Raw genomic sequence first — 26,150 nt, 5'->3', positions numbered from 1 at the left:
ACGCCCTGGCTGGCCGTGCAAGAACTCACTTTGTAGAGAAGCCCTGGTTAGTCTAAGTGAAAGTCACTAATAATTGTACTTTAGGTCTTTCTGTGTTACTTTGTCCTCGCTTGGACATACGGCTTCTCCCAATTTGCAGCCACCTCTGAACTTGAATCTCTCTGCAGGTGACTTTCTTCTAGCTAATGATGAAGGGTGTGATCTACAACTGGGCCCTAACAGATCACGACAGCATCCTCCCCACTTAAACTCCACCTCTACCTTTCTTCCACTGGATCTCAGCCATGCCAGCTTGGTTTAATGGTGACCCAAGATATTTAGGCTTCCCCTGAAATCAGTGGAAGTTAGGAGCCTAAATACAGTGAGGATCTGGGCCGTACTCCTGTCTGAAGCATTCGGGTAAGATCTATTAATTGTATATTATCCCTTTATAAACCGGGGGGGGAGCCCAAGATAAGCATTGAGAGCATTATGATTAATGTCACAGCCCGGTTTGCAAAGCACTCCAGAAATCCTTTAGGGCAAGCGTGACGGGATATCTGACCATGATGATGTTGCCAAAGGACACTCTGGATTCGGTGATGGCAAGAAACGGTTCCTCTTTTTCTGGTTTGTCTTCCACCCAGAATATCATGCAGCGAGGTTCTGAGCTGCATGTGCACAGCTGGGGGCGAGAGTCTTCACAATAATGCCCCGCTGGTGAACTGTGCCCTGCGGGGGCCCTGTCTGCTGGATGGGAGGGAGCCCAGAAGTGGGGTATGGAATGCCCTGGGCAGACACTAGGGATTGGGAGTTTATACTCTGGAGGCTAACGCTCTTAGCTGGGGAAGGCCTCCCCAGAAGGGAGGGCGCCCGATGGATTTGCAGTCTCTGCGGTGGACGTTTTAAGACTAAAACGTAAAGGGGGGGGGGGGAATAATGGGATATTTCCAGTACAAAAGCTCCTTTTTGTTGACTCCGTTGTCTCCTGATCCCAGCCTCTCAAAGAGGCCTTTTCTTCCCCCTCCACCAATAGGCTGGAGCTGTCATGGGAGGGAGCCCTTGGCTGCTTTCCATGTGCTCTGCCAAGGAATGTGGCTAAAAAAAGAGAGAAAAAACACAACAGTGGAATAGTTCGGAGGGCCCCTTCCGATGCAGTGAACGCTGAGCTCCAAGCCGATACCATGAAGCGGTAGCAACGGCTGGGGGATCCCCCTTCTACCATCGCTGGACCAGGTTTGGCATTTCTTCTGCTCTCTGGCTTTACCATTAGCTGTAGGGTGGTCACCAGCTGGCTGATTTTTTTTTTCCCTTCCCCTTTCCGTGTTAATACACTGTGCGAAGGGAGCCACCCGCCTGCTTGGGGATTGTCTGTTGGAGGACAGGGAGGTAGGACTCTTGGTTTCTGTTTCTGATTTGCTGTCTCTCCCCCCCCCACCCCAAACACTGTGCCTCAGTTTCCCCATCTGTGGAACGGGACCAGATCCTCGCTGGTGTAAACTGGCATAGTTACATTGTAGTCAATCTAGCTACAGTACTTATCTGGCCCCTGTTACTTAGTAGCCGAGAGCCTCACGGTCTTGAATCAATTTATCCTCACCGCGCTCTGGAGCGGTAGGGCAGTGCTACGATCCCCCTTGTACAGGCCGGCTGGACCTTTAAGGCCAGCTGGGCCCAGCCGGGCCGTGAGCTAGCAGCTGTCCCTCAATCTCCGGAGTGACCCTAGCTGGATGTGAAGGAGACTTTACTTATAACGACTGACCCCACCTGTGTCTAGGGGAGGGGGGAGCGGAATCAGAGAGGGCTCCTTAAACAGAGCCGTGAACTCAGTCAAGGAGGGGGCCTAGGAAGCCAGCCGGAAAGAGACCCCTACGGAGCCGGCTGGGCGCCTCTGGAAGGGCCCTGAAAGGAGCAGGGAGATCCCAGAGGGAAGCTGCCGGTGTCCCTAGAAAGGGGGCCCGTGGAGGGGAAACCTGCCTGGAGGTAGCAGCGTAGGAGAAACGCCACAGGCAGGTTCAAGAGTGGGGGACAGGAGCTGCTCGTTCAGAGATTTGCTTGGACCTTTTGTTACCCCAGAAGGGGATTGAACTTTTCAGTGAGCTGGCTGGAGGGCCAGACCCTGGGAGAGTCAGGACACCGTTGAGGCCAAGGAAGCAGTGACCGGGGCGCTAGAAGCAAAGTCCCCTGCACTGCTGTGTCCAGGCACAAGGGGGTGCCCGTGGCAAGGGGGTGCTGCGGCGCAGGGACTAAGTGACTTGCCAAAGGTCACACAAGGAGTTGGTGGCGGAGCTGGGAATTGAACCCAGGCATCCTCGGTCCCAGGCTAGCACCCCTATCCCTGGGCCCCCTTTGCAGCACTCCTGGCCCTCCCCCTCAGTGGGGGGTCTGACCCCGGATGATTAATGACGGCTGCTGGGGCTTTAGGGGACGGACTCTGAGTCAGGACTCCCAGGTTCTCTTCCTAGCTCGGCCAGTGGCACGCGGCATCCCCTCTCTGCACCTCCGTTTCCTCAGCTGTAAAATGGAGGCACCACGGCTCTCCTCAGACCCGGGGAGGTTTTAGCGGTGTGATGGCTGCGAAGGGCTCAGCTGCTAAAGCACTATCCTGGGTGAGCGTGAGGCAGTCTTATTGCCTGGCAGGGGTGAGACTTTATTCGCTGATGATTGCGAAGTGCTTTGAATACGGAAAGTCGCTGAGCGCTTAGCAGCGTCGTTGCAGAGAGGCCTCTTTATAAGGCTTCATTTCCCAACGCATTTTAAAATCGATCCCGTGGCTTCTTTCCTCCTAAATCGTCAGACAGGCAAGGCTGGGGTATGGGAGGTCGGTTAGGGTCTGTTGTCATGCAGATTCTGTGCCTCCATTTGCCCCTCTGCAATGGGGATTATGCCCCTCATTCAGGTGCCGATGGTAGGAAGGGGTGGTCTGGGGGTGCAGCACTGGATTGGGGTTCAGGGTTTTACCCTGAAGGAGGACAAGCCAGAGGCTCCATAAAGTCCGCTACGGACTTGGCTATTGATACTGATTTTCTATGGAAGGTGCCCAGAGGCTATGGTGATGGGCAGCAGTATAAGACCCTACGCCACATAGATAAGAAATCTCTGTTCAATTCCTGGCTCCTCGTGTGACCTCAGGCAAGTCAGTTGGCCAAGATCCGCAAAAGGTATTCAGGTTTACCTATTAGGTTCTGGGCCTTAGTCTTTCTCTTCCTCAGTTTCCCCCATCTGTAAAATGGGACTTATACCGCTTTTTGTGAGAATAAACTGATGAAGAATATGAGGCGCTCTGTTAGTTCCCTCAGCGGCGGGAGTCATAATTACCAACGTAGTCAGAGTATCACCCTTCTCACAAGCATCTTACTCCTCCGCATCGCAGGGTTTGTCTGATGCTTGCCACAACTTGCCTTTCCGCCTATGAAATCTTCCAGCCTAGAACCCTGGAGCTGTTTTCAAACACTAGTGAATCATGCCGCGCCGCCACCTGGGAGCCGGGGCTCGGTAGGGCGATCTAAGGGGAAGGACTTTCCCCAAACTCCATCATCAGTTGAGCGGGAGCTCTCTTCACTCCCAGCCCCAGTGCTCTACCCACTGGCCCCCGCTGCTGTCTCGTTTGGGTTCTTCTCTGGCCCTCATCGCCACAGCATCTGTCTGTGTCATCGTCATCGAAGGGTCTTTTCCCCCGCAGCCCACCCCCAGGTAGGGAAGGAGGTGAGCTGGGAGGCTGTTCTGAGTATGTGGAGTGGGAGGGGCCCAGTCAAAGACGGAGAGGGAGCTGGATGGGCCCTCGCCCAAAGGAACTGGGTTCAAAGATTCCTTTCACTTTTCTCCCTTCTGGCCAGGCACCTGAGCAGGGCCAGTCTGACCCTAGGAAAGATGAGGATTCCGATTGGATGACTCTAAACTTGGAACGTGAAAACTCTCCTTGGCTGGGATGCCTACAGGAAACTTGGCAACGGTTATGCCTTGGTGGGCCGATCACTTTCGCCTTGTTCTCCCCTGTCTGACTCCATCTGTTGTCGCTTTGTCTTTCTGACTTAGATCGGAAGGTCTTTGGGTCTTTTTTTGGTCTGTTTGTACAGCCCCTAGCACCATGAGGTCCTGAGTAGGGCTCTTAGGCGCTAGGCTGACAAAAATAATAAAGAAAATCTTCAAGATGTTAAATCTTTCAAATCTGGCTCTGCCCTCCCTCTCCTCCTCCCCTCAAATGGTCTGATGAGTCTCGGTTGGCTAATGCTGTTCAGAGTGACCAGGAGTGAACTCGATGGATGGGGAGAGGCTAGAGACGCAGCAGCAATAGATACAGGCTGGCACGCTCGGAGTCAGGGACAAGCAGATCTGCTTGTCATCTTGGACAAAGCACTGAATGCTGAGCAAACAGCAAGGGGCTGATCCAGAGTCAGATCTTTCTGAACCCCGTTGCAGTTGGTAGGCGTCTCGATTTGAAGCCCCAGCTAACTTTCACCTTGGCTTCCGCTGCTCCCTCCTGACCCTTTGGGAGTCACGTGATGCAGATGGCTGGCATTCAATGGAAGCCTTGTGTGAAACTGACAAAGGAGGATTGATTTCTAGCAAAGGGGTGGGGAGGGGGAGTTGATCTTTGCTGCTGTTCTTTTGGCAGGATAGGGCCGTGCTCCCGCTGGGGGAGTCGAGGAAACTCGAGCCAAACAAGGCAACGTTGATTTCTAACATCTGTCGATTTTCATAGAATCATAGAATCTCAGAGTTGGAAGGGACCTCAGGAGGTCATCTAGTCCAACCCCCTGCTCCAAAGATTTTGGAGGCTTGTTGAGCTCCCTTTATCGTTACGGGTCTGGCGGACGGCGAAATCTGATGCAAAATTATGCTAGGTCTTTCCAGAGGCCATTTGTGATCTGTGATGACCTGGAGCACCCAGCTGAGCTCAGGGCTCCATCGTGTCAGGTGCTGCACAGACAACACAGAGCGAGACCGTCCTTGCCCCAAAAGGTCTGCAGCCTAAACCGACCGGGCTGGCAAAAGACGGCATGATGCTAATCCTCTCTGCGTGACGGGTTTCTTGTTTGGTACTTTGATTGTACAACCGTTGAGGCAGGGGCTGGCTGTGTTCTGGGACTGGACAGCACCTTTTCCTGGTCCGTGAGTAGGGCTGCTAAGTGCTACAGCAATACCAGTGAGAATCACCCCCGTTTTATGGACATGGATGAAGCACAGAGGGGCTAAGCTCCAGATGTTGGTTTTTTCAAGGTATTTAGGCATCGTTCTGCTCATGCTGCACAGCCTAACTGGGTGAGGTGCTGAAGTCTCATTGAAAGTGAATGGGACTTAGGCACCTAAAACTTCAGTCCCTCACTCAGACCTTGCAACATGAACAGAGCAACGCCTCCGTGACCTGTCCTAGGCTGTGCAGTGAGTCCACGAGAGAGCTGGGAATAGAGCCCCCGGAGCCTTGCTCCCCGTCTGCTGCTCTAACCACTAGGAAACGCTGCTTCCCAGAGTCAATGAGCCCTGGCTCCCAGCCCTTTGCTCTGACCATTGGACCACACTGCCAAAACTGAGAGCAGGGGTTGGGGTTCAAGTCTCAACCCCAGCTCCCTTCTTTGTTCAAACACCTGCCATCAATATGAGTAACTGGAGAAAAGGAGAAGAGATGCAGATGTTCCCTGCTAGTCCTGGTTCCTTTACCAGATGTGGCATGGTCCATCTAGTGCAGCGTCTCTCAAAGGCGGCCACCAGCAGATTTTTTTGCAGTCGCAACAGCCTCCAACGCCTGGGCAGAGATTGGAGTTGCCAGCAGGGATCGGCGTCCTGCACCACGCAGCCTCCTCAAGGGCTTTCGGCAGCACCTCTGGGGACATGGGGGGCCTGTCTGTGTAGCGCCAGAGGTGGCTCTTGTCAGTGGAGGCAGCTGTGGTGTTTGATCCCCTGGGAAGCTCCCCTGCTCCAGCCCGGCCGGGGCACGGAGAGCCTGGTACACAAGCTCCGGACCTACCTTCCCCGGGTCGGGCTCTCGCTGAAGGGACAGAGACACGGGTTTGTCAGAGCGGCCACCAGCAAGAGTTGGTGGGCACACTCTGAGGCCACCAAAAATGTTGTGGTGAGAATCCCTGGAAGTGGCCAGGGCATTAAAAAAAGAGCTTAAAATCATGAAGCGAGAGCACCAAGGAAACCAGCTGGCAAATTAAACAAACCCCAAATCTGTGATTTTTTTCATTAAATCTCGCGACATTGCTAAGCCAATCCAATGCGGCGAAATCCAAGCAATCACAGCTTCCGGGCAGCTAGAATCTTTCCTGCTTGTGAGATCTTTCGGACTCTTCGGGGCAGGGGATGCTGATGCTGCTGTGTTTGGAGAGTACCTGGGACGTGCTGAGCCCTAGTCCACAATTCCAGATGCAAGCTGACTGTATATTCCCTCTGTGTTGCTGGGCAAGGATAATTATTTTGCTTTCTCTCCCCCTTTATTTGCAATGTCTTTCCAGGACACCAATGTTCAACCCTCTAGCAAGGGGCTAGAGAAGAGCGAAGCCGCATAGGAGAGTTAGAAGCTCTGAGGGCTTCATTGCTGCTCTCCTGAAGGCCAAGCCACCTGCACCTTTAATATTTATTTCCCCTACCCACCTCTGACCTAAAATGCTGACGATAAAGTTGCCTCAGATATTCAGGGTTCACCAAGTACCTCGTGTGAGTATTGCCCCACTTCACCCCGATCACGTGTCTTGATCTGTGCAATTCCAATCTGTCTCTAAGCAGGAACTAGATTCAAACAGGCAACCTTCCACACAGAACGAGTCCCAGCTTTGTCTCCTTTGTTGACCAGGCAACCACATTCCCCCTCCCCGAGCGCTCTACTGCATATGGAGCCATCTAGTGGCTAAATAATATATTGTAATATAGGGTTCAATTGCAACACGGAGGCTCCATGTAATTGGCGCATACAATATGGAGTGTACCGATATATCAAGCAATCTGTTGACTTAGGAGCGGGGAGATCAAGTGAGTGGGGTTGGGATGCAGGGACCAGGGTTAGTTCTGGTTTCATTTAGCATCTTTATAGGTGGTACGGGGAAGGCATGTTAAATGAAATTCACACGCTGCCAAAGGAGGCCAAGTTGCAAATACCGCAGAGGACACGCACGTGCCGTACTAACGGGATCAGCTATGGGAGCAGTAGACAAAACAAGATTCACCTGGAGAAAGTTGCAATTGATCTATCTAGGATGGAAAACAATTCAGCACACACAGGCCTCGTTTGCCTCTCCCCTGCTGGGGGGTAAATGGCGAGGAGGGACCCCCGTGGAGTTAGAGCAGAGGTACATGTGGAGTTATGCCACTGAAGTCAACACAGTCCTGTTGGGATAGACCTGGGAGAATCAGGTGCACGAGGTCAATGAAGGTGGCAAAGGCTTTAAAAAGCCCATGTTAACTTCCTGAGGCTTATATATATAAGGCTGTTCTGTGATGTGGTGGTACCAGGGACCGATTTATTGTTCTCTTTGTACAGCACCTAGCGCCATGGGGGTCCTGGTTCATGCCTAGGGCTCTGGGGTGCTACTATGATACAAATAATAAAATCTCTTTAGGGGAGGACAGTCGTTACCCCCCCATCCCTATTCAGCAGGACCACCCCCGCTTCTAAAACACCCGCACGCACACTTAGTAAATTGCTGATCTGAACAGAGTGGCCTTTTGCCGTCTTTCTCCTATTAGTCTGCTCGTTCTGATTTTTGTGTCCTCCGAATTCAGGATCTTATCCCCAGTGGGCATAAGTCTGTCCAGATCCATTGGAGCCAATGGGGGCAGATCCCACGTAGCTGGTGTAAATGGGTGTCGCTCCATTGGCGTCACTGGGCCAGATCTCCAGCTGGAGTCAGCGTAGACCCTGATTTACACTTGTCTTTGGGATGAGCTCAGCGCTCTCCCAGCATAACATGCAGTGAGTGAAATGACTCTGAGTGGTGAGGACAGGGCTGGGTGGGTGGCGGGTCAGGTCCCCTGCCCCCGGCTGAATTTTCTGAACAGTGAGCATAAGTCAGGCTCTGTTCCCGGAATCCCAGCCCTGCCTCTCCCATGCGGCGGTGATTCCAGGACAGATTGTTGCATCAAGGATGGCCCTGCTTCTCTCCTCCAAAGGGATCTCCCTGCAGCTCCCGGCACAGAAGCCCACGTGGAAAATCCCCCAATGAAAGAGAGGGGCCCTGAATCTGCTCCTGGTCCACAGACAAACCCCCCCATGCTGGGGGGGGGAGGGGGAATAGGACTCCGCCCGGGGGAGTGGGAGACCTGGGTTCTCTTCCCAGCTCTGCCACTGACCCACTGGGTGACCTTAGGCAAGTCACTGCTCCACTCTGTGCCTCAGTTTCCCTATCTGTACAATGGGGGGTTGATACTGACCTCCTGTGGAAAGCATTTGGGGAAACTGTATAGGGATGTCCCAAGGTGGATTTCATTCACTTAGGGATGAAATAACACCTCGTTGTGGTTCCCTCTGACCCGACGTGGCTTTTCTCCCCGGGCAGATCTTCTGGGAGGATGGCATCATATCCGGCTACCGCCATCCAAAGAGCTCTGCCTTGGACTGTATCCTGAGCTCCTTCCAAATGACCAACGAGACTGTCAATATCTGGACCCACTTCCTCCCGACCTGGTAAGGGCTGCACCACATGAAGTGCAACTTCTCAGCCGTGGGGCGATGCCCGTCCTGCCGGGGAGCGTGGCTTCCTGGGGGCACGGACTCATTCAATGGAGATACTTGTGAAAGCAAGGTGGGGGGGGGGAGAATCTTTCAGCTAAACACGGAAAATGCCGATCGGTCGAAACTCGTCATCAGGGGTGGCTCTAGGTATTTTGCCGCCCCAAGCACCGCAGGCAGGCTGCCCTCGGCGGCTTGCCTGCTGGAGGTCCCTGGTCCCGCGGATTTGGCAGCTTGCCTGCGGGAGGTCCGCCGAAGCCGCGGGACCAGCAGACCCTCCGCAGGCAAGCTGCCGGAGGCAACCTGCCTGCCGCCCTCGCGGCGACCGGCAGAGCGCCCCCCGCGGCTTGCCGCCCCAGGCACGTGCTTGGCGTGCTGGTGCCTGGAGCCGCCCCTGCTCGTCATGGGGGAAAAGGGCGGTTTCAGTGGAATGTTTTGTTTCAGCCTCTTCAAATGAAAAATTGGGGGTTTTCCGGATCAAAGTGACTCTTTGTTTAGAGCTGTAAAGCCACTAAAATAAGAAAACCGCCGCCCATCAAAATAACACACGTGAAAAACATCAAAATCATTGACCAGGCCAAACCTTTTGAAACTTTTTTTTTTTTTTTTAATTTTCGTCCCATTTCCGAATGGGAATTTCTTTGCTTTCTTGAACTTTCATGGGGGCGGAAAAACTGTTTTGCCACCCAGCTCTTCACTGCTCCCTGCCCTTCGCTGCGGTGGCCTTGGTGGAGGGGTGCCAATCTACTGCCCAAAGCTTGCACATTATTACAGAGGAGACAGGACTGAAAGTGTCCTCCTGGGTCAGAGAGTCCAGTCCAGGCTGTTGCAGGCAGCCCCCTCAGGTCATCCCCTTAAGAAACTGCTCGAGCTCCATCTTCAAACCAGTTGATTGTTTTCCTCAACTCCTCCTGTGGTGCCGACTGCTCTTTGCCCAATAGTCAATATGAAGAAACGACAGCTGGGTCCCCAAGCAGCTGTTAGCTCTCCAAGGAACCCGTCCCAGCAATGGGAGCAGGGTGGTCTAGTGGCCAGACCGGGGGACTGGGAGTCATTAGTCCGGGGTTCCAGTCTTTGGCCTCTGAGGGTGAAAGAAACCCCCCTGGCTGGCCCGTGCCAGCCGACTCGTGCTCCTGGGGCTTGGTCTACACCCGTGGTTCCCAAACTGGGGTTCGTGAGCCCTTGGGGGTTCATAAAATGTATCAGGGCTCTCAGAAAAAAATTCTGTGAGGGCAGACAGAGCCGTCCCTAGGGTGACCAGACAGCAAGTGTGAAAAATCGGGATGGGGGGTAATAGGAGCCTATATAAGAAAAAGACCCAAAAATCATGACTGTCCTATAAACTTGGGACATCTGGTCACCCCAACCCCTGTGGGGGCCGGCAGCCCGATCCCTGTGACCACGACTTCCTAGCAGAACAAGTTTAAGCTTTGTTGTAGTCGTGCGTTGTTTGCCTGGACTGCTCAAGACCCAAATATTTGTGGGAGAAACTCTTTATTTGGGTTGGCTTCCTGCTGTTTCCTGTCTGGTTCTCCGTGATGAAACGTGCAGGAGGCTTAATCGAAGTGATATGAGCTGTTAAAGTTTGGGAACCAGGGGTCTACGAAGGGCTGTTTCGTTGCTTGGGCTCTGGGATCTCCTCACCCTACAGGGTCCTGGAGCCTGGCTTTCTGCCTGAGCCTGGAAACGAACATTGCAATCAAACAGTCCCACCCCGCGAGTCTCAGTCGGCTGGCACGGGCCAGCTGGGTGTTTAGGTGCCGTGTAGACATCCCTTGAAGGAGCGGTGTCTAGTGAGTAGAGCAGGCGTCAGGACTCCTGGGTTCCATTCCCAGCTCTCCAAAGGAACGAGGGCCTAGTGACTAGAACGGGGGTGGGGCTGGGAATCAGGGAATGGTCTCTAGAGCAGGGGGTACGGGGAACCAGGAATCCTGAGTTCTGTTCTGTTCTCTTCATCTCTGCCTCAGTTTCACCACGTGGGAACTGAAATGACACTGCTGCAGAGCTTGACCTAGAAACTCCGGAGGTCTGGTTCCCGGCTCCCTAAGCTCAGGGGGTGTGGGAAGTTGGCCCAGACCTCGTTAAGGTCTGGGGGGCGCTATCGTCCCTGTGATGCACCATCCCCATTTGTGCCCGTTGATCTCTCAGGTATTTCGTGTGGCGGTTCCTGGTGCTCTCCTCCTCCCTGGATTTCTGCAGAGACGCCTACAACTGGCCTTTCCTCGTCTACATGCTGCTGGTCTGCCTGTACCCCTTCACCTCCAGCTGCGCCCACACCTTCAGCACCATGTCCACCCACGCCCGCCACATCTGCTACTTCTTCGACTACGGAGCCCTCAGCCTCTACAGCTTGGGTAAGTCCGGAGCGGCCACGTGGCAGCGAGTTAAAGACGAGGCCAGAGGGTCGCTGGGCCTGTATCTAGGGAGGGGCTCGAGCCACAGAATTCAGCTCTGGAAGCCGGATGCCCTCGGTCCTGGGTCAGGTGCAGCTCTGTTTAACAGCCCGGCCTTTGGGAGTGCGCTTCTCCTTCTGGGTCAGCCAGGCAGCTCCCCAGGCTACGCCCTCGGCTGCTGTAAATCACCACTAGGGCGACCAGACAGCAAATGTGAAAAATCGGGACGGGGGTGGGGGGTGATAGGAGCCTATATAAGAAAAAGACCCAAAATCGGGACTGTCCCTAGAAAATCGGGACATCTGGTCACTTTAATCAGCACAGCCCCATTGACTTCAAGTGACACCAATTTACACCCATGGGAGATCTGCCCCAATTAGGAAATCTCACCACGGTGAGAAATACAGACTCTCCTCTCGATGGTTGAGAGCTCTGAAATGCACACCCAGCCGGCTCCCCTCCCAGGCCCCTTCACGCTCAAACGCAGCCCCCTGGGCTCTGGAATCTGCTCCCCAGGTCCATCGGCCAGAGCCAGTCTGACTTCTCAGGCTGGTACTGCCCTAAAGCCTCTCTCGTTTCCCCCTGAACAACTGATCGATTTCAGTTTGGGGAGTGAGTTCTCGCTGGACTAGGTTTTGCCAACAGCCTGAAGTCTAAAGCAGGGCAAATAACAGATTTATTTATTCACTGGCCATTCTGGAAGAAAAATTAAATTAAAAATGGAACTCCCGTGAATCAGAAAATCCAAAGCATTCCATTTTGGGCTGAATGAAGCATTTAATTCAATGGAGCATTTTGTTCTGTTTTTTGAGCATGTTTTTTTCATGTGTTGTTTTTTAAAAAAAAACACCACCTAAAAATGGAAGTAAAATTTTGAAATAAGCAAATTGAAATGTTTCGTTTCAGAAAATGTTAAAACGGAACTTTTGATTGTTCGTTGGCATCTTGTTCCTACCAAAACAATGCGACACGACTGGCATTTTTGGTACCACTGAATCCACTTGTTGTTGTTGTTGCCAAAAAAAAAGATGTTTCAGTTGAAAATCTCCGCCCAGCTGTATTAAGCTCCCAAAGGTGGTTTCATAAAGTTTGCTGGTTTCCCTGCTGCTAAGTGACTAGCCCAGGGGTGGCCAACCTGAGCCTGAGAAGGAGCCAGAATTTACCAATGTACATTGCCAAAGAGCCACAGTAATACATCAGCAGCCCCCCATCAGCTCCCAGCACCTCCCACCCACTGGCACCCCCACCGATCAGCACCTCCCAATCACCTGTTCATGGCGTGCAGGAGGCTGGGGGGAGGGAGGGACGGGGAGGAGCGAGGGCATGGCAGGCTCAGGGCAGGGGGCAAGAAGGGGTGGAGTGGGGGCAGGGCCTGGGGCAGAGCCAGGGGTTGAGCAGTGAGCACCCCCCGGCACACTGGAAAGTTGGCGCCTGTAGCTCCAGCCCCAGAGTCGGAGCCTAGACAAGGAGCCACATATTAACTTCCGAAGAGCCGCAGGTGGCTCCGGAGCCGCGGGTTGGCCACCCCTGGACTAGCAGAATTGTGAGCTGGAGTCGTTACCAATGCCATCCCATAATGTAGTGTGTTTGTGTTATAGGCTGTGCTTTCACATATGGAGCCTATGCGATGCCAGACCGTTGGGTTAACAGCACTTTGCACCATTACTTTGTACCAATGGCTGCTTTTAACTCATTTATCTGCACCAGTCTGTCTTGTTACTCCCGGTATGTAAGGATCTATGCAGTACCAAGAACGTATTATGCAAAATATCAGGGCGTATCCATTTGTCTGCTCTGCAAAGCCTCCTTGCATCTGTTTCTTTATGCATAATACACTAACACCCCAGCCAGTCAGCAGATCTGTCCTATTAGTTTGTGAGGCAAATTATTCCACACCTAACACCCATACATACAACCCTTGTTGATTTCAGCAGGGGCTGCATTGAGTGGGACTCGTGCATAATTTCACAAGTTGTTTTGAATGCAGTGCCGCGTTGGCCTGTGGAACTCCTTGCCACAAGATGCGACTGAAGCCAAGAGAACAATCTATGGTTACATGACATAGGATAAAAACAGTGGACATGGGGTTTCAGTCTTTCAGGTCATAAGCCAACCTCTAGCTGTCACGGGTCTGGGAAACATCCCCTGTGGTGGGCAGGTTAGTCCATAATTATCCTTGCACCTGTCTGAAATCTCTGGTTCTGTCCACTGACAGACAGGGTGGGCGAAGTAATATATTTGACTGGACCAACTTCTGTTGGCGAGAGAGACTCTTTCAAGCTTGTGCACAGCTCTTCATCAGGTCATCCACTCTGAGACTGGACGCTGGTTCTCCTGCCCTGGCTGCTTTCACTCGGGTTGCTTCAGGCAGAGGGTAAAATCCTAGTCTATTGTATCATCTGTTCTGTTGGAAGCAGGTGCCTTCATTTCAAACGCTGATCAAACAAATCCCTCTGTAGAGTCATAACCATTCAGTCCTTAAAGGGAGCCAGTACCCAGGTAGCAGGAGAATTGGCATCTAGTGGCGAGAGCAGCGGATAAGGTGTCTGACCTGGACTCCTGGGTTCTATTCCCTACTGAGCTACTGTCTCACTGCCGGACCTTGTGATCACTCCCATTCCCTATACCTCAGCCTCTCCCATCCTCCAGTCATGGGTCTGTCCTCACTGCATGCTAAGTCTTGCCTCTGACTCAGGTTTGAGCCCTAGTCCCCTCTTCCATCCACGCACACAGATCAATCTGACTCGGCTCAGCAAGGACTCAGGTCCTCAGACCCTGCTCTGGGGGTGGATCAGAGAGAGTCCCGCTGACTCGGGTCCAAGCCCTGTCATTTTTGCAGTCTGGATGCAGCTCAAACTGCAGACCCGAGTCAGAAGGTCGGCGTAGTGCAGTGTGGACGCGTTAGCATGGCTGTGAGATCTTGGTCCAGCAATTGTAAACCTGGGTTTCCACTTTATGCAGCTGGAGGGAAGTGTTGTTAATTACTGTAGGGCTAAGATCTCCTGCTTTCCCAGGTTGCTCCCACCTCCAGCTCTCTTCTTAATCATCCCTTGCTGCTGATCTGCTCTTGAAATTGACGAGAGCAGCTGCTGCTCCCTCCAGGTCATTGGGCCTCAGTCCCGAAGCTGGGAAATGAAGCGTTTTTAATTTCAAGGGGAGGTTCTAGTCTGAAATGTGACTTTGTAGGAATGGTCCTGTGTAGAGCTGGGGGGTCTTGCCTCTCAGTTACTCCAGATCAAATCTCTTTTTATTCACTGGTGAAAACAAGGTTGTTCTGGCTGTTGCTTCTCCTTTTCCTACATTGTCACTAATAATAAAAATCTTTCAGGCCCATGCTGTGCCATCAGGAACCCGTATGCAGTCCTATTGTCTTCCCTGGGTTTATACAGCTGATTGGAACTAGCAAGCAAATCTGCTGCTGCAGAAAGAGGAATAAAATCCAGCTGGCTCTGCGGTTAATGGTGCTGTACAGGGCTATAGGAGGAGTACAAAGCAGCATAGGCTTATTTTTGCCATTGAAGACGGCAGAGACAACGCTGCCTGCCCACAGATCTGCTGAGACAGGAGTTTTGACATTGTAACTTTCTAAAATAGAATGGCAATTTCTTTCCTTCTTTCTTTCTTTTGTTTTTTTACAAGCATATTTTCCACCATAACTTGAAACAGAAATGACCAGGAATGGTGTCCAAGTGCTGTTATGCAAGAATGCAGCCGGACTTGGCAACTATTGTCACTTACTGTCACCACATTCTCGGTGCAGACTTAACTTGTAATCAAACTACACACACTTCCGGGAGTGGGAGGGGGAGAGGAAATCAAGCATCATTCCGGATTTGGTTGGGATCATACTAATTACAATGAGTGGGATGCTGTCACGTTGTCTTTGACTCCCTTCATTAGTTTTTTGTTTTTGTTTTAAAACACCCAAAAGCCATCAAATTTTTACAAAACCTTAAGAGTGATGATAAATATTCCCCTTTATATCTCCAACCAAATTCCCTGGTTGCCTTCAAGTGCATGAGATCATCTTGAAAGGGAAATTGACTAGAAACAAAAATTCCCCTGCCTGGCTTGCAAATGCATCTTGGTGTGAAATTCACTAGGAAGAAAAAACATTTAAACTGACCAGTCTGTGCATTTTCCAAGCTGAGTGAATTGCAAACAGTAAATTAACATTTCAGTCTAACATGAATTCCATCCTGCTCTCTGCTCTTAATCACTCAGGCTTGGATTTTCAAAGGTGAGAAGTTAGATGCTCAATTGGAGGGAGTTTGGTATCTGAGGCCAGTAGGGATCCTGATCAGAATAGCCATTACAGAATAAACTATTAGGCAGTAGCCGTTCCAGGATAATCTGGTGTCCACACAGTAGTATGGACTAAAAGACACTTTTGTTACAGAATAATTAATGCACTTCCAAAGCAGAGTAATTACTCCAGAATAAAATCACCTTTACACTGGAATCGAGTGCCCACACTGGAGCGGTTACAGAATAGCTTATTCTGCAGTTGTCAATGGCTATGTAGACAAGACCTTCGTCTCCTTTGAAAAATCAATCCCGGCTTCAGTGTGCGAAGGTTCATTTGTAGTAATCGACTTATGAGCATTGCTGTAATAATCCGCGCTAATAAACCAAGGCACTGGTAAAAGGGGGAAGATTTGGTTTGGTTTCAGCATCCATTCCAGAACTGAATTTAGTGAGGCTCATGGGCAACCCTTAGTGTCTGCGCGGCTCTTAATCCAGATCTCTCCCTGTGTGATTCCCAGTTTCCCGGAATTGGAGTGTCCCCGGCTGAGCAAGGTTTTACGGACAACAGCCTTCGTGTATCCCTTTGTCTATGACAATATCCCACTGTTTTATAGGGTAAGTCCATTTCAGGAGCCATTTGGGGTGGGGCTCCCTTGCCCTAGGCTCTGTAGGGACATGTATGAAGACACAGCCCTTGATGCAAAGAACTTAGCCCAGTACATTACTGTACACCAGCAGCGCCTAGAGACTTCAGCTAAGATTGGGTCCCATTGCAGTGGGTGCTGCAAAGCCACTACCCCATAGAGCTGACACTCTAAATAGACAAAGGGTGGAAGAAAGGAAGCGTTTTTCTCCCCATTTTACAGATGGGCAAATTGAGGTACAGAGAGATTAAGGGAAATTTTTTCCCAAAAGGGATTAGATTTGCTTTGTTTACTCTTTGGGGGCAGGGTGTCTTTTTGTTCTGCATCCTAGTCCAGAACTGGGGCCTCGAGGTGCTACCCTCATAGCCGTGACTTCTGGCTGTGCACCGTGAGACACCTGGAGGAGTCCTGACTTCCTAAGAGTGGGGGCTCAGCACTGTTTGCAGAGCTGTCCCTTTGAGGTGTCTTGAGTTGGGGACGGGGAGGGGGCAGATTGCAGATTGCTGTGGCAAATGTTGTCCCTGTCCCCACTGGGAGGCTGCGGGAGAGAGAGCCGGCGAGGCGTGGGACTCAGGAGAGTGGTTGGAACCCAGGAGAAGGCATTTCCAGGAAGACATTAGCAGTTGTTAAAAAGGGAGTGTCTCTTTAATGCCTCCTGCAGGGTTCTGGCCAGCGATGCAAACAATAACGGCTTCCCTGGCTTGTTTCCCTCAGCGATGCAGGATGTGACTCAACCTCAGCAGAAAGGAACCGCTCAGGCTTTTTGTTTGCTCGCAGGCCGGGGCTGTGTTGCAGAGGGCGCGGGCTGGGCGGGCGGAATACAACAGCAAGGGGAAGCGGCTCTTGGTGCTGCGGGATACAGGGGTGGGGAATTGAGACCTTCCTGCTCCTGGATCTGCTGCCATAATCCGCACCTGGGTCTGGTCTACGCCTAAAACTTAGGTCGACCTAGTTATGTCACGGGGGGAGGGGGTGGAAAAATCACCCCCCCCCCAGTTAAGCCTGGTATAGACACTGCTAGGCTGCTGGAAGAATTCTGCCGTCGATAGCTACTGCCACTCAAGGGGGTGGATTTACTACAGTGAAAGGGGGAAAAACCCTTCCGTGGCTGTCGCGAATGTCTACGCTATAGGGGCACAGCTGTAGCGCTTGTAGGGGAGACGGAGCTAATGTGGGGCTCTATCCCTTCCGTGGGGCTGGACCACCGAGGTGATGGGCCGGCTACAGCACTGGCTAGCGGACCTGGGTCTCCGAGCTCAGCTGGCAGAGGCTTGTGCTTTTCAATCCCTAGGTCCCAGGTTTGACCCTTGCTGCTGATCCCAGAACCGTTGGGTTAGAAGGGATCACGAGGCGGGTCTAGTCCAAGGCGCAGGATTTGTTGTGTCTGAATGTCTGATGACCCACCCTGGGGTGCTGCATTTCCCAGGGTGACCCACGCTGGCTTCTGGGGGGTGAGGCAGCTGCCGGAATGGGACCTAAAGAGTTAGGCCCTGCTTTGGGAAAATGCCCAGTGCCATAAGGTAGGCAGGGTGGAGACAGAGCCTTGAGGTTTGCAGTCAGGATTGCTGGGTTCTATTCCCAGCCCTGCTACTAAACCTGCTGGCTGATCGTCCCCCCTCGGTGTGCCTCAGTTTCCCCTCCCTGTCTCGACTAATTACACTACAGACTCTTTCTGTGGGTACTTACTGTGCCTGGCTCCGATCGCTGCTGGGGCTTCTAGGCAGCTCCAAGCTATAAACGACACGTAATGATACAAAGGAAGGCGAACATTACTAATTCATCCTCACGGCTTCTCGCTGAGGTGTTCCTGTCCTGCTTTGGGGAAACTGAGGCGGGGGAGGGAAGTGACTTGCTCAACGGCATCAGCAGGAGAGCTGAGCATAGAACCCAGGAGTCCTGTCTCCTATAGGTCCATGTTCTAACCACTAGATCACATGGCTAGAGCCAGGAATAGAACCCAGGAGTCCTGACCCCCAAGGTAACCACTAGAGCACATGCCAGGTTAGAACCCTGGGGTCTTCACTTGTCTTCCCTACAACTACTTCTCCTCTCTCCCACCCCCTCCCTGGTTTCCCTGCAGCTTCTGTTCTGCTTCGGGGACGGCTGCACCTGGAACGATGCCACCGCGGGTTACTTCTACCACCTCTTCTTTGCCCTGCTCACCGGCTTCCTCTTCGCCTCCCACCTGCCGGAACGCCTGGCGCCCGGGCGCTTCGACTATATTGGTAAGGGGGGGGAACCCGGCTCCTGTACCCCAGCCCGCTCTGCAGGAGCCATGTCCGTGTGTCTCGACGCCCTGTCGCGAGGCCGGTCGACCAGAGCCAGCAGGGCGCGTCGCACTGTGATGGCTTCACCCCTCCTGCGGCCTCGGCTGCCCCTGGTTGCTCGCTGGGGAGTCCAGGAGGCCTGTGACCTGCCCCACATGGAGGGCGAGGTGCCTGACCATGCCCCACCCCCCAGCAACCCCAGTCGCCTCGATGCCGCAGACCCAGCCATGCTCAGGAGCCCAGCACCGGCCCCTCCTGCCCCAATGTCTAGATCTGGAGTGACTCGGTCCGCCAGCTTCCCCATCACTTAGCGACCTGTGGGGTGAATCCCTGGGAGCTGGGGTGTGGGGGCAGGCCAGGTGCAGAAAGGCCCTTTCGAAAGCAAAAGCAGGGAGGGATGTTTTCTTGGCATCTCTCTCTTCCCCCCCGCCCAGGTCCAAGACCCCCACAGGCCCCTTTCTAACCTTTCAACCCCGCCATCAGCTCAGCCCCTTTCTGCACCTCCCACCAGGCAGGTCCCTTCCCCCACCCCACCTGCCCCAGTGAGTGTTACCCACAGCCGGGAGTGATGACCTCTCCCCCACGCTTCTCTCTCGGCAGGGCACAGCCACCAGCTGTTCCACATCTGTGCCGTGGTGGGCACCCACTTCCAGCTGGAGGCCGTCCTGTCGGACGTGCGCTCGCGGCAGGCCTGGCTGAGCACCCGGGCCCCGGCGCCCGCCTTCTCCGCCACCTTCGGCACCGTCAGCCTGGCCCTGCTGGGGAACCTGCTCATCATCGGGGGCTTCACCGTGGCTCTGCTGCGCTGGCCGGGCGGCTCCTCCATCCTGCAGAGCACCGTGCCCGAGGCGGGCCGCCCCAAGGAGCAGTGATGCCCGCCCGGCCCCAGAGACAGCGGGTGAGGGCTGGGCTCAGAGGGGGCTGAAGGGAGACAGGCCCCTAGAGTGTGTGTGTCTCAGTGCCTGGCGGGATCCACCTCTCGTACCTCAGGACGGCTCCGTGTGGGAGGGGCCGTCCCGGGCCTTTGTCACAAGGTTCCCAGACGAACGCTCCCTGAAGTGGGGGTGCTCGAACCCTCCAGCCCTAGATCCAGCTCTCACCAATAGCCCATACTCCCCTAGAGCTGGGAGAAGAACCCCGGCGTCCTGACTCCTGATCCCCTGCTCTGACCCCCTGTGACTGCAGCTGCCCTCCCGTGAGGCCGCGGACGTGGGCCGCCCGTGTGTCACCAGTGAGAGGAGGCCTCCGGAGACGCTTGTGGCCGTTTAGCTTTGGGAAGTGGGCGTGATCCAGGGTTTTCCCCTGTCCCTTTATCCCCGAGCCGAACCCCCGGGCTGATGCTGTCCCCTGCTAGCCCCTGGATGGCTTGAAATCCAAACTGGAATGGGGCAGCTCAACTCCATTACTGGCCAGAGACAAGATGAGAGGCACATGAGCAGGACTCCTGGGTTCTATTCCTACCTCTGGGGAGTGCGATTTTTATGGCTAGAGCAAGGGGCTTAGGAGCCAGGACTCCTGGGTTCTATTGCCAGTTCTGTAAGGGAGTCTGGTCCTAGTGGCTAGAACAGAGGACTGGCAGCCAGGACTCCTGGGTCAGTTCCCAACCATTGCCCTGACTTGGTGTGTGACCCTGGACAAGTCACTCCCTCCTCTGCGCCTCAGTTTCCCCATCCGTAAACAGGCTAATACTGCTTGTCCGCCCTGCCCAAAGCCCTTGGAGATGCTCGAATGAGAGGCCAAGCAGGGGCCCATGTAGCCGGCTAGAAACCCCCATGCACAGGACCCTGATGTTTGCGTAAGCTCCCACCAGTCGCTGGGGCGGGACAGGCTTAGGTACAACCACAACGTGCAGCTAATCATCCTCTTTCCTGGGGCAACTGGGGATGTGAATTTCGTAGGCCGGCCTTCGCCCTGGGCCTGTGTTTTGGGCTCCCCTGAGTTCATCTAACGAGCTGCTGGCCTCTGTCCCTAACCGCCCACCACCACCTCCCAGTAGCTCCGCCCGCTAACCGCAGAGCCGCCTCGGCTCTCTGCCAGCCCCGCCAGCCTGCGAATATCTCACCTGCGCTGTCCTGCATCCCCAAGGGGAGGAGCTGGATGCCAACGTGCCAGCTGATGCCCTGGGGCACCAGCCACCAGAGCCACGCACGAGAGCCTCTGCAGCTTGAGCTGAACAGCCCAGCTCCGTAGCCGGGGGCCGTATCTGTGGATCGGGTGTGGAGAGGGCCCCGTGGGCCAGGGGCTTGGCGGGTCTATGGACAGAGGTGAATCCTGTCTTCCGCTCGCACGCTCCTTTTTTACCAACCGATGGCAGGAGAAGCCTGGTGGGTGCCTCCCACCTCGGGTGACCCAGGGCTCTTCTGCGCTGTCAGGGATGTGTCCCTGGGGGTGGGGTGGGGGGTTCATCACATGATGTAGATTCATCTTGAATTCCTGGAGAGTCCAGGGCAATCCTGGAGGGTTGGCAGCCCTAGTCCGGAGGGGCCGACGTGAAAACCCGGCTGGGGCAGGGGGAATGTGGCGAAGATTTGTCTTTTGCAACAGGGCTAGTTTTGGTGGGGGAGCAGGCTGGATTCAAATCTAGATTATGTTAAGCCTGGCTGAGAGAGTGTGAGTGTTGTGGTTTCCAGTGTATTTGTGTGTGTGTGTAGTTTACTGCGTATTTTTGTGGGATTGTGTGTGTGAGAGAGAGTGTTATGGTGTGTGTGTGGTTTATGGTGTATTTTTGTGGGGTGGTGTATTGTATGGGGGGTTACGGTATATTTGTGTGTGCGCGAGAGGTTTCCAGTGTATTTTTGTGTGTGTGGTTTACAGTGTATTTGTGTGTGTGTGTGTGTGTGTGTGTGTGTGTGTGTGTGTGTGTGTGTGTGACGGTGTATTTTTGTGTGTCTGGTTGTGTGGGTTACGGTGTATTTTTGTGGGGTGGTGTCTGGTTGTGTGGTTTACAGTGTATTTTTGTGGGGTGCTTACGACGTATTTTGTGTGTGTGTGGTTTACGATGTATTTTTGTGGGGTGCTTACGACGTATTTTGTGTGTGTGTGGTTTATGGTGTATTTTTGTGGGGTGGGGTGTGTGTGCGCGCAGTTTATGGCGTATTTTTGTGTCTGGTTGTGTTGTTTATGGTGTATTTTTGTGGGATGTGTGTGTGGTTTATGATGTATTTTTAAATTTCCTTCCAGCTCTGAGTATAAAATCTCTCTCTCGACTCCCGCTCAGTGACCCGTCCAAGGAGAAGTCCATTGTCCCCTCACAGGTGATGCCGGTAGAGGGTTCGCGCTGCGGCACGTTTCTCATTTCCGCTCTCCTGTCGCATTGACTCTTCGCTGAGCTTTACGCCTTGGCCAAAATCTGCCTCCAGATCCCTCCCTGAGGGTGTCTGTCTATGCGGCAAGCTGGACTCTGATTGCGCAGCCCGGGTGGACAGAGGTTAGCTGGAGCCGAGCTAGCGCGAGTCTGTCTACCCTGCACTGCGACTCGCACCTCCGCCTGCAACGCCGACATCCCCGCCTGGCCCTGGAGGGGCTAACAGCGCTCAGAATCCGGCCCCGGGGAAATCAGTGCACTCTGAGAGGTCAGCTTTGTAGCGAGAGTGCTGCATGACGCCAACCCTGCCCAGCTGGAGATCCCCACATGCCTAGGGCCCAGCAGTGGGGGAACTTGTCCCGGAGAGTCCTCAACCGCCATCAGTCCGGAGGGACGTAGCTGAGATGGGTTACGGTGTGTTTTTGTAGGGCCTTCGCAACAAGGCCAAATCATCCGGAGAGGTAAAGGGGGAGACGTTGAGGTTTTGAGTTGGTAAAAAGCGACTGACCCAGCCTGGGCTCGGGGTGACGGTTATTCCTGGGCTGTGCCGAGCTGACAGGGTGCTAGGAATCGGCCCTAGGCTGGTAGAAAGGTGGCGTAGCCAGGCCAGCGAGAGGAGTAGTTTGAAGTGGTTCCTAGTAGGTGCTGAGGAGGAGCTAGTCGAGGCAGCGAATGCAATAGCCAAACTTGAGGCCTGATTATTTTCCACACCTCTCCCGGCCCTCGCGTGGGCGTGAGACGCTCCCGCAGCAGAACGGTGGCGGTTTTTCACTAGCGCAAGGGGAGGGAGAGGGAGGGGGAGGGGCGCAACGTAGACTCAAAGCTTAAGATGCTTTAACACCCTTGCATGGTGCTTATGTCCTGTTTGCAGGCGCTAATATCAGAGGCTAATTAAAAAGGCAGGTGGGAAGACCTCGTTAAGCGAAGAGAACAAACCCCCGACGGCTTGGCTTCTTTGGGGACTCTCCCGGACTCTGTTCCCCCCTTTGAGGAGGCACCTGTTGGTGTTCCCTGCACCCCCATTCTCGGCACTAGATTAGGGTCCTGTGCCGAAATCACTGGAGGTTCAGCTGCTTCGAATAGGTCTGAATTTGATTCGTTGCCTCCCTCCGTGCTGCCTCTAAAGGGCCCAGCAACTGATCTTGGCTCTCCAGCGAGCGGGGGTGGGATCCTGGCCACCTGGGAAACCAGTGGGGAAACTCCCATTGACTTCAGCCGAGCCAGCGCTGCACAGACCATGGGTCAGTCTCTCTGCTGTAGGGATCCTGCACCCTGGAATCAATGAGCGCTTTGCCAGTGCGGGATGTGTGCGCACACACCGGCCTGTCTAGAAGCCTGGAACTCCCAGCGGCAGGGCGGTGCCAGGCCCCTAGCAGGTCGGAGCAGGGTATTTGTGGATGGCAGCTATTGGACCTCATCTTTCTCCACCCACCGACCGGCGGATCAATTTCCCAACAAACGAAAGCTGCTCCACGGGGCTGGCCAGGCTCCCCACGGGCATTGGGTTCTTTGGGATCCAGGTTGCTCCCAGCAGCCGGGCCGGATCAGCCCAAGTGGCTTAGCCATGACGCCTGGTCCAGAAGACGGATGCAGACACCGTGGGTCTCAGCAGAGTGTCTGTACTGTCGTGTTCCTTTCCCGTCCTTGGCTCGGCTGGTGGTTGCCTTTTTTCACACTAATAATTTTTGCGAGGCTCCCCTGCCGTTACTGACCCGTGGCCACACCGTTCTCACTAGATCGGACCTCAGCGTAGTCTTGTAGCCCAGTCCTCGTACCTGTATCAGATTCGCCCCTTGCTGCATCTAGGCCTGTATTCTCCTGGGAGCGAGGGGTGATTGTCTGTTTCAATGACAGGCAGCGTGTCATCCTCCCACCCCTGCAATCCAGGCTATGTTTGGCGAGGCCTTGGCGCCTTCTGTCCTAGATCGGTCTCCATTTACCCAGAGGCTGGACTCAATCCCCAGCTGGCGTTAACTAGCATTGCTCCATTGACAGCAGCGGAGTTCTGCTGACGAACACCAGCTGAGAATGGGGCACAGCTTGTAGTCTGGCGCCCCGGCATTATCTTCTGCTGTAACAATTCACCTTTGCCTCTTAAAGAACCCAGGTCCCCCTCTGGTTATCCTGTGTTCCTCGGGAGCACCTGGAATACAGGCGCATGTCTGCACGAAGCCAGCGTAGCGGGGGGTAGATTTACAGCATTGTGTGCTGCAAGGGGCTGCCTGCGGTTCTGCTACGCTCCTGCTATTCACCCATGTGTAGACTGGCTCCCAAGACACGCACCTGCTTGTCAGATTAGCTTTTCCCCACCTTCTTTCTCTGTAGCTAGAATCCTGCCAGCAGCAGCAACAGACACAACGATCTGCACCGTGAGCTCTGCCGCGCCTCAGTTATTTCTCACAGAAGAGGCCTGCAGGTCGGCACCAGAGCAGCCTTCATGGTGTAGAATCAGTCGGACCAGCTGGCTGTCCCCTCACCGCCTGAATTCCGGGAAGTGGTTATCTGGGGGTTAGATCTGGAATACTGTCGGCGTGGGTCTGTCTGTCTGTCCGTCTGGCAGGAGGTTGTCGTTCCAGCTCCAGGTGAGACTGAGATCTGGGGGTCAGAGCAGGAGATCTGGGGAGGGGTCAGGAGTCTCCGGTTCTAGTCCCTTGATGGTGCTGTTGCTGACTCGCTGTGGGCCCGAGGCTGCATTGCTCTGTGCACCTACAGAAGGAATGACTCTAGCGCGGGACCGTGTGTTATGTGAAGCTCATAGTCCCAGGTGTAGTTATGCCTCTGTGTAGACGCCCCAATCCTGTGAATCTCTGAAGCCCCCGTCGCTAAGGATTATTCATCCCGACCCGGGATCGGGGCTGGAGGGACATTTTTCTGTGGTGTAGAATGAACGGCTCCTCTCTGAGGCTGCTCTGCGCTCGACGGGATCTCGCCGGAGGTTCTGCTTTTAAACTCAAGACTGGAGAATCGCTTGGCAGTGTGGCCTAGGGGATAAAGCTGTGGATGAGGAATCAGGGCTGGGTATTAGACAACCCGGAGCTGTCGTCTTCTCTGTCCTCCTGCATTTTGTGGGGTTGAGTCTGTGTTTCCTAAAGCAACTTCTTTGCTATTTTCTAGCGTGCTGAAAGTGAGAACTCACTAGATCCCAGTGTGTTCTGTATTTTTCTCCCTATTTATTGTAGGTAGCGATGGTGGGGGTGTTAGTCCTGGCCTGTTGATTTGGGGAAGGAAGCCCCGAATCGAAACCCGTCTTTGGAAGGGAAAGATTTGAGCCAGCGTCTAGGAAATACCCACTCCCATTGACTTAACTTATATTTATACTCCGTGTGCTTCCTGGGCATAACGAATGCAACTAACCCCGAACGAAAGGCCTGGACCAGAGGACAGAAGCTGGCCAATGTGCTCAGACCCAGATGTGTCAATATCAGGACCAGCTTTGACCGTGACTGCTGGGTGTAGTGTCTGGGAATGGGGTGGCGTCCCTTTAAATAGGTTGCAAGCCCTCTCATGGGCCTTCCTGGGACGCCAGCTTGTTTCTTGGTTTGCTACATAAGGTTATGTGTAAACCCCGGGAACGTACCACCACCACAATCACTGTATCTATGCCAGGCCTACCTATGCTGCTGCTGTTGGCTTCTGAATTAGAAGGCCCACATGCTATTTAAAGGGATCCAGCCCAATTCCTCTGTGCTGTGGGACAGTCTCCCGAGGAAATCGGGTGGGGAATGTGGCGTAGGGAGCTGCCCTCCCCTGGTTCCAGGCCTGAAGGGATTGCTCAGCAGCGTCTCCATTTCTATCATTCACCGAGGTTTGAGTGCACTTACTGGGCGATAAGGTTGCATGAATTTCCACCCCACTCGAGAGGACAGTTGGAAGTTGGCTGCTGCCGTCCTTTGTCAATTAGTGGATTGAGAGCTGCTGCTGAGATGGATTATTAATATTGCCGCCGTTGGGCAGGCAGCAAACCTGCCTCTGTCTGTGTCCGTCCATCTGTCCGGGACAGCCCCTTGGATCGACTGTGCTGTGTCCGCTCTAGGGGGTGCTTGGTTTTTAACGGCCTGCGTGTGTGTGGCATAAACAGCTTTAAATCGAAACTGGAATAAACTTTGGAACAAAAACTGGTTTGTTCGTGGTGTCGTTTTCCCTCGCTGAGGGGTCAGCGCTCGGGAGAGGAGCCTGGCTGCTTGCTTCAAAGAGGAAGGGCCAGTCAAGTCCCTCGAATACCACAAACCTTTCCTTCAAAGCTGTGATTTCTGTTAACACTCCTTTCCCCAGCCAGCAGTGCCTTGAAAGCAGCAGTGACTTCTAGTACATTCCTTTCATTCCTCTCATCTAAGCTCTGGGTTTGATTCCTAGCTCTGCCAGGGAGCGCGATTCACTGATCGGAGCAGGAAGGGCTGGGAATCAGGATGCCCGAGTTCTGTGACCACCTCTGCTGCAGGTGGCTTTCCCAGGTTTTGAAAGCTTTGCCCTACCGGACTCTCTGGCGAAGCCAGGAGGTTGAATCCATCAGGGTCTAGGGTGACCAGATGTCCTGATTTTATAGGGACAGTCCCGATTTTTGGGTCTTTTTCTTACATAGGCTCCTATTACCCCCCACCCCCGTCCCGATTTTTCACACTTGCTGTCTGGTCACTGTATCAAGATCAGTGA

At 53.7% G+C, this 26,150-nt stretch overlaps 1 protein-coding gene across 2 annotated transcripts; it reads left to right on the top strand.

Moving 5' to 3' along the window:
* The first annotated feature begins 1,090 nt into the window (after nucleotides 1-1,090).
* On the top strand, nucleotides 1,091-25,868 carry PAQR6 (progestin and adipoQ receptor family member 6). 2 transcript variants are annotated; one of them, XM_039513123.1, is made up of 9 exons: nucleotides 1,091-1,215; nucleotides 6,435-6,636; nucleotides 8,472-8,599; nucleotides 10,793-10,998; nucleotides 12,636-12,762; nucleotides 15,804-15,900; nucleotides 18,010-18,154; nucleotides 18,797-19,094; nucleotides 21,377-25,868. In XM_039513123.1, the coding sequence occupies exons 2-8, from the start codon at nucleotides 6,586-6,588 to the stop codon at nucleotides 19,066-19,068; spliced, it is 1,026 nt and encodes a 341-aa protein (XP_039369057.1). In that variant the 5' UTR covers nucleotides 1,091-1,215; nucleotides 6,435-6,585; the 3' UTR covers nucleotides 19,069-19,094; nucleotides 21,377-25,868. The 2 variants fall into 2 exon arrangements, with proteins under 2 accessions (XP_039369057.1, XP_039369058.1); XM_039513124.1 differs by lacking the exon at nucleotides 6,435-6,636 and having other exon boundaries at nucleotides 1,119-1,215.
* Nucleotides 25,869-26,150: the final 282 nt, after the last annotated feature.

The sequence above is a fragment of the Mauremys reevesii genome, linkage group 24 (assembly GCF_016161935.1).
Source record: "Mauremys reevesii isolate NIE-2019 linkage group 24, ASM1616193v1, whole genome shotgun sequence".
Taxonomy (NCBI): Eukaryota; Metazoa; Chordata; order Testudines; family Geoemydidae; genus Mauremys; species Mauremys reevesii.
The sequence above is the reverse complement of the archived record's forward strand: the minus strand, read 5'-3'. Positions and strand labels throughout refer to the sequence as shown.

Excerpts from the sequence above, each read along its gene's own strand:
- PAQR6 (XM_039513123.1), top strand. The coding sequence starts at position 6,586 with ATGCTGACGATAAAGTTGCCTCAGATATTCAGGGTTCACCAAGTACCT. Across the intron at positions 8,600-10,792 it reads ACCCACTTCCTCCCGACCTG|GTATTTCGTGTGGCGGTTCC; the intron begins GTAAGGGCTGCA and ends TTGATCTCTCAG. Across the intron at positions 12,763-15,803 it reads AGTCTGTCTTGTTACTCCCG|TTTCCCGGAATTGGAGTGTC; the intron begins GTATGTAAGGAT and ends TGTGATTCCCAG.